This window comes from Lycium barbarum, chromosome 7 (assembly GCF_019175385.1).
Source record: "Lycium barbarum isolate Lr01 chromosome 7, ASM1917538v2, whole genome shotgun sequence".
NCBI lineage: Eukaryota > Viridiplantae > Streptophyta > Magnoliopsida > Solanales > Solanaceae > Lycium > Lycium barbarum.
In genome coordinates this window covers 79501534-79513980 of record NC_083343.1, presented here as the reverse complement: position 1 = coordinate 79513980, position 12447 = coordinate 79501534, and the positions used below count along the sequence as shown (strand labels likewise).

The 12447-nt window shown below is 37.9% G+C and overlaps 1 protein-coding gene across 1 annotated transcript in view; it reads right to left on the bottom strand.

Annotated features, from left to right (window-relative positions):
• Window positions 1-5346, bottom strand: part of LOC132603486 (3-hydroxyisobutyryl-CoA hydrolase-like protein 3, mitochondrial) — a 43490-nt gene extending 38144 nt beyond the window's left edge. Inside the window, exon 1 of the mRNA XM_060316585.1 lies at window positions 5125-5346. Coding sequence (XP_060172568.1) covers window positions 5125-5317 — 193 coding nt within the window. The 5' untranslated portion in view covers window positions 5318-5346. The remainder of the gene's footprint in view (window positions 1-5124) is intronic.
• Window positions 5347-12447: the final 7101 nt, after the last annotated feature.

Sequence of the window (12447 nt, the reverse complement as noted above, 5' to 3'; positions counted from 1 at the left end):
ATAATGATATATTCATGTGCATAATATATTTGAGCTTGTTGTGTGTTTGTATTTTCTAACACTTGTTCCGGGGATATTTAAAGTGGCGGGTCGAGGATCTTACTGGGTTATATTTACATATAGCTCACTCCTTACCTGCATGTCCATGCAGATACTATAGGTGACGACAAAGCTAGTAGTTGACGAGTTTGCTGGAGTTGATCTATTAGTTAAGGTGAGCCGCCGCTTTGTTCGTGAAGGTTGCCAAAAGTGTCGTTATCATCTATTTATTGATGTCTTTTCTTTTGGGGTTTTTAAACCCGAGTGTTTTGTAATTCTCTTAGATGCTCCATGGTCTAGTGTGAGATTTGGGCAGGAGTAATTGATTAATATTCTGAGACACTAGTTATCCGTAATTAATTAGCATATTATTTGGGTACTTATTTAAGTTATTAAATGCTGTGAATTTATGGTTAAGATATGAAAATTTTGGTTCGCCTGGCTGGTGGTGTGTGTTGGGTGCCAGTCACGTCTAAGGGGTATTTCGGGACGTGACAGAAAATAACAGGCAACCATACCAAATTTCAAAAGAAATTGATAAATCAACGAATGAAAGAACAAGAAAGAATCTCCACTTCTAACAATGTTTGTTCCTGTATTGTTTGTCCATCAAATTTCTAATGCTAAACCATATTTCCTGCACATTCTGGTGAGGGTGAGGAGAGGCGTGTCTATTTCAGAGAACCAATTCGGATTTATGCCAGGGCGCTCGACTATAGAAACCACTCACCTTGTAAGGAGACTGGAGGAGCAGTATAGGGAGAGGAAGAAGGACTTACACATAGTATCCATCGACCTAGAAAAGGCTTACAACAAAGTGCCAAGAGAGATTCTATGGAGATGCTTGGAGGCTAGAGGTGTTCCTGTGGCGTATATTAGGGCGATCAAGGACATGTATGAGGGAGGCAAGACCAGGGTAAGGGCAGTGGGAGGAGACTCGGAGCACTTCCCAGTTGTGATGGAGTTGCACCAGGGATCAGCTCTTAGCCCATTTTTATTTGCCTTGGTGATGGATGGTTTGACGCGGCACATTCAAGGTGAGGTGCCATGGTGTATGTTATTTGTGGATGACATAGTTTTGATTGACGAGACTCGCAGCGAAGTTAATGCTAAGCTAGAGGGTTGGAGACAAACTCTAGAGCCTAAAGGGTTCAAGTTAAGTAGGACCAAGACAAAATACTTGGAGTGCAAGTTCAGTGATGTCCCACACGAGGCTGACGTGGAAGTGAGGCTTAGTACCCAAACCATCCAAAAGAAAGGAAGTTTCAAATATCTTGGGTCTATTATACAAGGAAATGAGGATATTGACGATGATGTTACACATCGTATTGGTGCAGGGTGGATGAAATGGAGACTCTCTTCAGGAGTGCTTTGTGATAAGAAGGTGCCACCAAAACTTAAAGGCAAGTTCTACAAAGTGGTGGTGAGATCGAATCTGTTGTATGGGGCAGAGGGTTGACCAGTCAAGAACTCTCACGTTCAAAAGATATGTAAGTTGATGAGAATGCTGCGATGGATGTGTGGGCACACTAGGAGAGATAGGAATAGGAATGAAGATATCCGAGATAAGGTGGGAGTTGCATCGATGGAGGACAAGATGCAGGAAGCGAGGCTGAGATGGTTTGGGAATGTGAAGAGGAGAGACACAGATGCCCTAGTGCAGAGGTGTGAGAGGTTGGCTATTGACGGTTTCAGAAGAGGTAGAGGTAGGCCGAAGAAGTATTATGGAGAGACCATTATACAGGACATGGCGCATTTCCAGCTTACCAAGGACAGGACCTTAGATAGGATGCTGCAGATTAGGGTAGAAGGCTAGTAGGCAGTCCCGCTTATCCTTTAGTACCAGTAGTTGCAGTTTTGCTAGTTTATTGTCCTTTTTTCCTACTACTAGGGGTGTACAAAGAAAACCGACAAACCGCACCAAACCGATAGTCCAAATCAAACCGAGAAAAAAAACCCGACTAGTGGTTTGGTTTGACTTGGTTAGGTATTGAAAAAAAAAACGACCATAATTGGTTTGGTTTAGTTTTAGCTAAAAAAAGTTAAACCGAATCAAACCAACCCGACATTACATGTATATAATTTTTTAAAGTATTTTATACATAAAAACATTTATTTATAATGTAACTTAGATTTATTTCTTTTTTTATTTTTATTTTTATTTTTGATGAAGAACTTAGATATATTTCTTAAACTTTCATAGTTTTTGTCTTTTATATTATTTCAAGCTTGGACTTACAACTTTGAATGTCCATAAGTTTTATAGCCCATTGATGTTAGTAACTCAAATCAATACTAATGCTAACAAAATAAATTCAATTCTAACACTAGGAATAACATTAATGTCGGATATCAATTCTTAGTTTTGCATTAGTTTAGACAGTGAAAATACATAAATTATTTAAGTTTTTCTTTGATATTTGGTCATGTAATTAATACTTATTTTAGCATGACTTAGTATTTTTAGAGTACGACCATTTTCATAATGATTTCATTATTTTTTGTTGAATATTTTAGTACAATGTCATCACTCATCTCACATTTTGTATTATTTTCTTAAGAAGAACATAAATGAGATAGTTGTATCTTACTAGGACTAAAGAAATATTTGAAGCACAAGTTATATGTTTTGTAGAAAACTTTACCGGAAAAACCCGAATAACCCGAAAAAATCGAGAAAACTCGAGGTTGAAAAACCCGGCTTTATTGGTTTGGTTTGGTTTATAGATTTAAAAACCCGACACAATTGGTTTGGTTTGGTATTTGAAAAACCCGAACCAACTAGGTCCATGTACACCCCTACCCTAAGTTAATCGGACTCAGGTGCGGATCTAGAGGTCGGATCCTTCATGATCTAAATTCTAAGATTAGGGAATACGGATCCAGGTATGGATAGGGGTGTGGGGATTCGGCTAAAAATAATTGAAATATCTAAAAATAGAACTATAAATCCTAAATTATGAGATACTATGTGGAAAACATGAGGAGAAAATATTGATCATGAGGAGAATCCTGGAAGGAGATAAAAGGAAAAGGAGTGACATAGAAATTTCAATATACAAGGTATTCCATTTTCTTTAAGTCCATCTCAGCTTTTGTTTTGATTATACAAATCATTGAATCTGTCCGGAATTTCTTCGTTGATTTTGGTCAAAGTACCCAAAAGCGGTTGACTAGATCGGGTACGGATCCCAAACCCACACCAATACACATGTCGTGTCGACACGGGTGCGGCACCGAAAGTGAAGAGTCCGAGTAACTTAGCCCCTACCTACTACTATCTGTTGTTTATTCGATTATCTTATTTATATGTGGTAGCTACTGCTATTTTCTTTCAGACTGCTTTTATCATGGCTTTTTCACTTTCGTTAGTTTCATTTTCATACTGCTTTCAACAGTTTGTCCTTATCTGACCTTGTTTTCGTCATGTTTTCTCTTGAGCCGAGGGTCTTTCGGAAATAGCCTCCCTACCTCCCGAGGTAGGGGTAGGGTTTGCGGACACTTTACCCTCCCCAAACCCCACATTGTGGGATTTAGCTGGTTGTATTCTTATGTCATAATAGGAAGTTATCATTCTCGAATTCTTCAATAAGTTACAAAGTAATGTAAGAAAAAATGTTTTAAATATTTTATTTATATTTTAAGCGTTCTGGGTTTGATGATAGTCCATAAATGTGAGACCAATTATAAATGTGATAATTGGTTATTGGGTCGTGCACTTGATGTGCTTGATGGGTCTAGTGTGGCTGTGAGTGTAGGCTCAATACAAGTCCCTTTTCTAACCTTATATAAACATACTATCTAACATATGTTGTGTGGGGTAATTGTCTTAGTGCCTTAGCCATTTTGTGAAAAGGTAATAGAGAGGAAGACCTAGTCTTTTCATCAATCCGCGATCCATAAATCGCCTTAGTCAGCTTAAAAACACAGTGGGGAAATTTTTAGTATCAAAACCAGGAAGTTTTTTTGCACAAACTTCTTCGTTTATAAAACCGTTTAGAAATGTGTTTTTTAACATCCATTTGAAAAATTTAAAACCTTTGAAAGAAGCGAATGCTAAAAGGGTTCTGATAGATTCTAACATTGCCACTAGAGCAAAGGTTTCTTACATAATCTATACCTTCCTGTTGAGAGTATCCTTGACTCCTTCACTATATATTAATACGTTGGAACCCCTTTTATTAGTCAAAATAATATAATAATACAATTTTTTATAAAGGGCAGCTTCTCTATGTCGTATCAAATTCGCATCGAAACACGAGATTTGTCCTCTCCTATAAAGAAATCAAAAAAAAAAAATCGGTAAAGTCTCATCTAATACTAATAGCTAAACACTAACTAATCTAAAATCTAATAATAAGTAATAAATTGAGGTTCTATTTCAATACGAAACGAAGGGTACAATATACCGGAAAAAGAGTTGTGGCACTTGGCTTGATTCAAGGAAACAACAAGATAGAAAAGAATATACCAAGCCAAAAGATGCGTAGGATTAATTGTGGATCCAAGACAACAATAGAAAGATTTGAGTCTTTGATTTTGATTTATGGCTCAAAAAGCTATGCAATTATCATTGTTAATCTAAATTTATTTTGTGTCTTAAATATCATATATTATGCCGGTTTTATTATGTCAATATTCTTACAGGTAAAGCCTAATCAATGCTATGACAATGAAAATTCAACCTGATTATAGCATGTGAAATAATATCCAAAATTATATCAGTTTTGTTCAGAGACTAACTCGCTGTCAAGTCAACCATTTGACCCTGTCCTAACATAATAGAGTAATACCAACCTCACAAACAAAAAAAAAAAAAGAAAAAAAAGAATCATATCTAATTTCATGATGGACAAGAGGGGTTGCTCAGGTGGTAAACACCCTCCTCCACCTCCCACACGAAGGTTCGAGTCACCAAGAGAGCCAAAAAAAAGGGAGCTCCTGGGGGATGGGTAAAATAATAATAATAATAATTTCATGATCATAAACGAAATTAAGTGCAAATTTTCAGCTCCAGAGCAGTTAAAGAGGGAAAAGGAATTGTAAAAGAGAAGTGAAAATAAGAAATAGTGAAAATAGACCCACCAAGGCTCATGGCATTGAGAGCTTTAGGACGATGGAGAGTGAGAACAGCAAGGCCATTAGGGTGGACATGTCCTTTGATGAATTCGTCTTCCATCAATCTCCAGAGTACTGGGGAGGCAGCCTTGTTGGACTTGGAAGAAAGAAGAGTGGTGGATCGATTTAGCAGCTCAGAAGCACCAACCAAATTTGGCATATGCTTTTACTTTTGAAGACCCACACTCACTTCTAGATTCCCCACTGCTGTGGCTCCACTCACTGATAGTATACATTTAGATTATTTGCATTTTGCACCCCTAATTGATGTACTGCTTTTGTATTTGCACCCTTTCCTTTTATTTTTATGAAAAATACCCCCTATCTAGTTTATTTCTGGGGAAATTTCAATAATATATAATTAGCATACAAAATTACAATTGCGTAGCTATATTTTTAAATTACACCCCGCATAGCCACTTTTTCACAATATACAACATTATACAACAATATACAACTTTATACATCTGAGTAGAAAATGTATCAGCCTTGTATAAAAGTGTATAATAATATATAAGAGGTGTTTATATCCTAGAAAATCCAATTGTATCTAACAATATACAACTTTTTTCAATTATAGTGAGGGTACAAATATACAACAGGCTTTTGAAGTGAAGGGTACAAATTGGGCCATTTCGGGTAAGTATTTTTCCTAAATAGTCATAGAAGGTTATTTTCCCTTTATTTCTTCTATATTTTAGAAGCCAATTTGTACGAACGCAGCATCTACTTATTGTACAATAGTAAGGTGACTCGTACTTTAAACTTGGCCCTATCTGATATCTCACATGTCTATTGAAATTCTTTAGCAACCTATTGCCAAATGGCAAACCCTTTTTCCCATTTACTGACATGTGTTTTGACATCTTTTACTTGTTCGATAGCTGGATTCGACATTTTCTCCACTCCACCGATTTCACCTTTTATAACCATTTGTCTGGATTTTTCAAGTAAAATGTGAAATTTTTTAAAATCCTAGAGGTTTTTGCTGGCATATAATGATTTTTAATCTCTTCTTAGTGACCCTTCTTCCTTCATCTTCGGTGAAAGTCACCACCTTCATCAGCCATGGCAGATGTTGCCTCTCCATTTTCGGGTGTTTTGCTAAACAAAGACAAATATCAGAAGCAACAGCAAGAAAGAGATCACTTGGGAGACTTTGGGATTCTCTCTCTCTCTCTCTCTCTCTCTCTATGTATATATATATATCGATTTGAAAATCAGAACGATTAAGTTTCACTTTTGAAATCCATCCTAAAAAAAAAAACAAATAAGATAATACTATTGCGTGACAGGAAAAAAAAAAAAGATGTTTGGCTGTTTATTAAAATTTTCTTATGAAAATCATTGAGTTTTTCAACAAAAGTTCTTATCTTTTTTCTGTTTTGGGAGCTCTACTGCTAAAGAAGAAGGAGAAAAAGAAAAGTCTGTAATTTTATTATCTTTTGTTTATTTTACTCTTTGGTTTTTTTCTATTCTTGCATGAGATTTTGGTTAATGGGTTTCAAATAATTTATGTTGTTGCAGAGTCTTTTGAGAGAATATGGTGAAGTATCTAACCATTGATTTTGAGGTCATTCTTTCTTTTCTGCTTTTTATGTTTTTTATTATTTCAAAATATTTGTTTGTTTAGTTTTTCTTCAATTTCTAGTTAATATCTCAAATAGGGTTACAGATTTATGGCCTTATTTTTCATTTTGTGGGTGTTGCAGATACATAAAGATACGTATAATTTAAAGTGGGGAAACAAAAAAAGACCTAGGTATTTCAAGTACTGCAGCATCTTTTCAGGGTACACAACCAACCTGTTCACTTTATTTTTTTGTTTTTTTGCAAATTGGTGTAGAGTGTTTTCTGGGAAGCTTTCACTGGAAAGCTTTTACCTTTGTACTGCTCTATCGGATATTGGATTGATATAGTTCTTCCGAATGATGATAATACTATTTGCATATGAGATATGGCAATAAACCTCGGACTCAACTTCCCTTTCTTCCCAAATCTCATCACACCCTTCATGGATGAAACCTTCAACAGAACTCGCTCCCCAACCATGAACTCTAAATCACGAACCTTCTGGTCTGCATAACTATTCTGTCTACTATGAGCCGTGAGAATTCTCTCCTGAATCAATTTCACTTTATCCAACAAATCCCTCAGCAAATCCGTACCCCAAGGCCTATCCTTGAAGGCATCAAACCAGCCAATCGGAGAGCGATACCTCTGTCACGACCCAATTACACTAAGTTATGAGGGCACCTACCTTTTCCACCTCGGTAGGCGAACCCTTAACCCAACATCATAAAACATAAGTAAAGCGGAAGAAGATAGAATAACGTAAGTCTTACGATAATAATATAAGAAAATGCAGAAGTAAGAAATACACCCCAATATCTGGTCTGGACATACAAGAGCAACTAACTAACTACTACAAGTCTGAATAATAACAATATTGTTACACCTCGAAAATTTCCCCGTGAACGTACAATGAATAGACTAACAAAGAATACGAGTACATGATGTTTTAATCAGAAGGGAGTGACGTTTGACGACCCTAAGTAAGATTTCAAAGGCAATTGCAATAAGAGACAGGTTATGCTCCACAATGACTAATCATAGGTTTTGAAAATGTGGAAAAAAAATTTGCAGATTTGCAATTTGGTCAGTCGGTCGTAAAATGAAATACGGACCGTAAAGTGGTATACGACCCATAAACTACCATGTCGTATTTCAACTTACAAAACTTCAACTTTCTGTCAAATGATCAAATGGTTAAATACGACTTGGAATACGGACCGTAAACCGTGATCGTAAATCACCATGACCTCCAGCATACCTTTCTGATTCTGTTATGCTTAAATACGATCACGAAATACGGCCCGTAAACTAGAATACGGACCGTAAACTGGGTTTATGACCATTGTGCACTTCATCTATTGTTCATTCCGGATTAGATTTTAAGTCATTAATGTTATATCCCGCATTTTATGTATTCGGATAATTCAAGATAATTGCGGGAAGTTAAGAGCCAAGCTATATTTTTTATCTTGTTAGCACACAAGTTGTTTATGAAAGTTAATGATGAGGAAATATTAAGAAAGGCTAGGGGTAAAAAGGGAAATTCGCAAGATGACTCATAGAAATACGGAGGAAGGCTAAGGGCAAATTTGGAAATTGGAGAATAATTTTTCATGAATTACAAAACAAAAAAAAATGTGGGCTTGGACTTAAGGGGCCATTTGGCTGTCCAAAAAACTAAATGGGCCAAGGCCCATAAGGGAGCAAAATAAATAAGTGTAAAAGATGACCCATGTATTATTTCATCTTCAACTAAAGAACATTCAAGAAATTTGGAGAAGAGAAAGAGATAAGGGGCCATTCGGCCATACATGGTGGGAGAAGAACCTTGAGAAACAATTGTTCAAAAATTATTTTCCTACTAATTGGAAGGTCCCTAGCAAAGTGAAGTAATTATTGGAGCAAGAAAAACATCCATTCTTGCAAGAGGCAACTTTAGCCAAGAGAGAAGATAAGTGGAAAAGGTAAGAATTCAATCTCCTTTTATATGTTATGGATGGTTGTGTATGTTGTAGTATGTAGAAATGAATGAAATTCATGAAAATATGGAAGTGTGTGGTGGCCGTGTATATGTGGTGTGTGTGGCCGTGTATGTGTGTGTGTGTAAGAATAATGACTCACTTATTTTATCTAGTGTTTTGGTTGTGGTTATTGTGGATGTTATGTTGATAATGAAAGTTTGATGATTCTAGTGAAGTTGTGATGGTTGGAGAGTTGTTTTAGAAGTTAACGTGATTTGAATATAGTCTTCTTGTATTTGTGGAAAACAATGTTGTTAATGGGTGAATTGTTGGTGTAGTTCATGAAATTGAAGGAATAGAAGGTGTTGTTATTGTTCTTGTTGCAATTGGAAGCTTTCAGGTAGAGTGGAATAATGGTCAGATTATTTTGAATATTGTGCGGGTTGTTTGAAACGTTCTTGAATATTGTTTGAATGGCTTCGGATTAATACTTGAATGTGTGAGCAAATATGAATTGAATATAAATGAGACGCCGTTGAAGTTTGTAGGAAGAAGTTGCTAATGTTAGTAAGTGTCTTGAATCGATTGTGAATATTGTTAGAATAATTGTTGGTATTGTTGTTGATATTTTGTCCGAGTTAAATTCTCGAATTTGTTGTTGATGATATAGCCGAGTTGAATTCTCGGGGATGTTTCATTTACAGGGGAAATGCTGCCGAAATTTCTGTAGATAAAGTGTTGGTTTAGAATTGGACTCTTAAGTGTTATGACTAATGTTTGGTACATATGAATATTGTTGTAGATCTTGCGAAGCGAAAGACTTAAGTTCGGATTAGCGTAGAAAGCGGGCAAGGTATGTAAGGCTTACCTTTCTTTCTTTTGGCATGATCTCTATGAAACGAACAGATGACGTATATGTATGATTGAAAAGAAATTCCTATTCTTAGAGCCACTAGGATGGCTAATGTCCTTGATTTCCATAAGCTGTTTCATACGATTTTGATACGTATCTATATTGTCTGAAGATCTACTTGATATGATTATTGCTTCGATTTTCCAAAAATGGCTTCTGAAATGTTCGTAGAACGTTCTGTACTTCAAACGCTCATAACTTTCTCATACTAAGTCGGATTGACACGAAACTTGTTTCGGAGCCTTCGGGTGTCGGCAAGTATACGTGTCCATCGAGTCTTGGAATTGATACATTATGATATATGGATCGGGCCGTACGTTCCACGGCATTATATTAACATAATAGGATATATGGATCGGGTCGTACGTTCCACGACATTATATTGATACATGATTGTCATTTTTGATTTATGCTGATGACATACATGATTTCTGTTTTAAAAAGGCAAGTGCTTTGATGTCTTTAAAGATCATGTTTGATTCTGGTAAATCTCTGTTTTAGTTATGATCCTCAAGTGTCAATTTGCGCACCTATCTATCGAGTCTTGATTTGTATGTATATAGTTTCTCACGACTCTGTTCGTGCAAGCCTCAATATGTCTATTCACCGAGTCCCGGGCCGGGTATGCTATCGTGCGCGCTCCACTGCATTTTGCACCGAGTCCCTCAATAGAGGGCCGGGTACGGTACATGCATATGATGATGTGATGAGATGATGACATGTTATGGTGGCCAGGAGGGCGTATGATGATTTGATTCACCGAGTCCCTCACTAGAGGGCCGGGTACGGTATGTATATATGTATATGCATGATGATATGATGGCATACTGATATGATTATATGACTTCACTTACCGAGTCCCTCACTAGAGGGCCGGGTACGGTATATATATGATATATAATGTTGACATGCATAACTTTGTTCACCGAGTCCCTCATTAGAGGGCCGGGTACGATGTATACATGTATTCATGATGATACAATGACATGATTTCATTCACCGAGTCCCATAATGGGCCAGGTACGGTATGCGATATGAAAATGTTTGATTCTGTTCCGTACTACACAGGTACAGTGGTTTCCTTATTATGATACTTGACCCCCGGAATCACTATTTCAGTTATGATCTTTCCAGATGTATTTCATGCCTTACATACTCAGTACATATTCCGTACTGACCCCCCTCTTCTTCGGGGGCTGCGTTTCATGCCCGCAGGTACAGACGTGCACGTGAGTGGTCCGTCAGCTTAGGACCTCCATCTGCTGTGTTGAAGTGCTCCCTTGTTCCGGTGCCCATACTTTTGGTACAGATCTTTCTGTTGTACATATTTATGTATATATGACTATTTAGGGGTACGGCGCGGCCCTGTCCCGTCATATGATTCTGTTGTCTTTGTTAGAGGCCTGTAGACATGTATGTGGGTCATGGGCCATTATGGTTCAGTTATGTCTATGTGATTTGCGTCTAAGCGGTCCTATTTGCTATGACAGCCTTAACGGCTTGTATGTACATATACTTATGCATATGCTTGGGCGATATGTTCTACGACAGCCCTGGTGGCTCCTGTATGATGTGTTTGATGTATGCGATGCTTGAGACAACATCTGCCCTTAACATCTGTAATAATTAATATATGTTGGATATGAATAAGGCTTTGATATGCTGATTTGGTAAGTAAGTGTGTATGGGTGTCCATCTCAGGCACTAGTCACGGCCCACGGGGTTGGGTCGTGACAAAAGTGGTATCGGAGCGGTTTGTCCTCGGAATGTCTACAGGCCGTGTCTAGTAGAGTCTTGTTTATCGGTGAGTTGTGCACCACATCTATAAACAGGAAGCTACAGGACATTTAGGGTGTTACCTTTTCTTTCGATCTTAGATCGTGCGATAGAGCGGTATTATTAGGATGGTTCCTTTCTGACAAAATGTTATGTTTTCAGCGATGCCTCCGAAAAAAGCGACGGCTGCCCAGAAGGGCAAGTCAGCAGCAGTTGAAGAGACTAGCCAGGCCCAGAGTGTCACGACCCAGCCCCGTGGGCCGCGACTGGTGCCCTACTTGGACACCCAAACCGACATACAAACCAAATCATCATAGTATAGCTTGACTCAGATTTCATATTTGTCATTTTAAACAGAGTTAAAAACAAATATTATCTTGCGCGATTGCGCGTACAAAACATCACATCAGAACCAAAAGAAGCGGCGGAATATGCATCGCCGAATATATGCACATATACAAATATACAGGCCATTCTGGCCGTATCCAAACCTGATAGGTTGGCGGAATATACATCGCCAGATACATATACGTATACAGACAAATGGGCCGTTTTGGCCATAATAGCAAACGGAACTGCGCTAAGACGCAGATCATACACAAACAAACACACACATGACCCATGACCCACATATACGTCTACAGACCTCTAAACAGACCAACCGAATCACATGGCGGGACAGGGCCCCGCCGTACCCCTGAACAAATACATACATATGTAGCGAACGAAGATATATACCAAAATGTAGGCTCCGGAATAAGAGGAGCACTCCAAATAGAAAAAGAGGGTGTCCTAAACTGGTGGATCACCAAACTGTGCGTCTGTACCTGCGGGCATGAAACGCAGCCCCCCCCCCCCCCGCCGAAGAAAGGGGGTCAGTACGAAATATGTACTGAGTATGCAAAGCAGAAGATACAGAAAACAAATCTGAGGCATAAACGAAATAGAAGTACAGAACATAAGTGCAAACCCAAAATATCAAAATGTTACTCTCAAAAAAATAAGTCATGCATAGGGCACAGAGAATATGGTCGCCCGCCCGTCGATGGCGCCATAACACAGCAT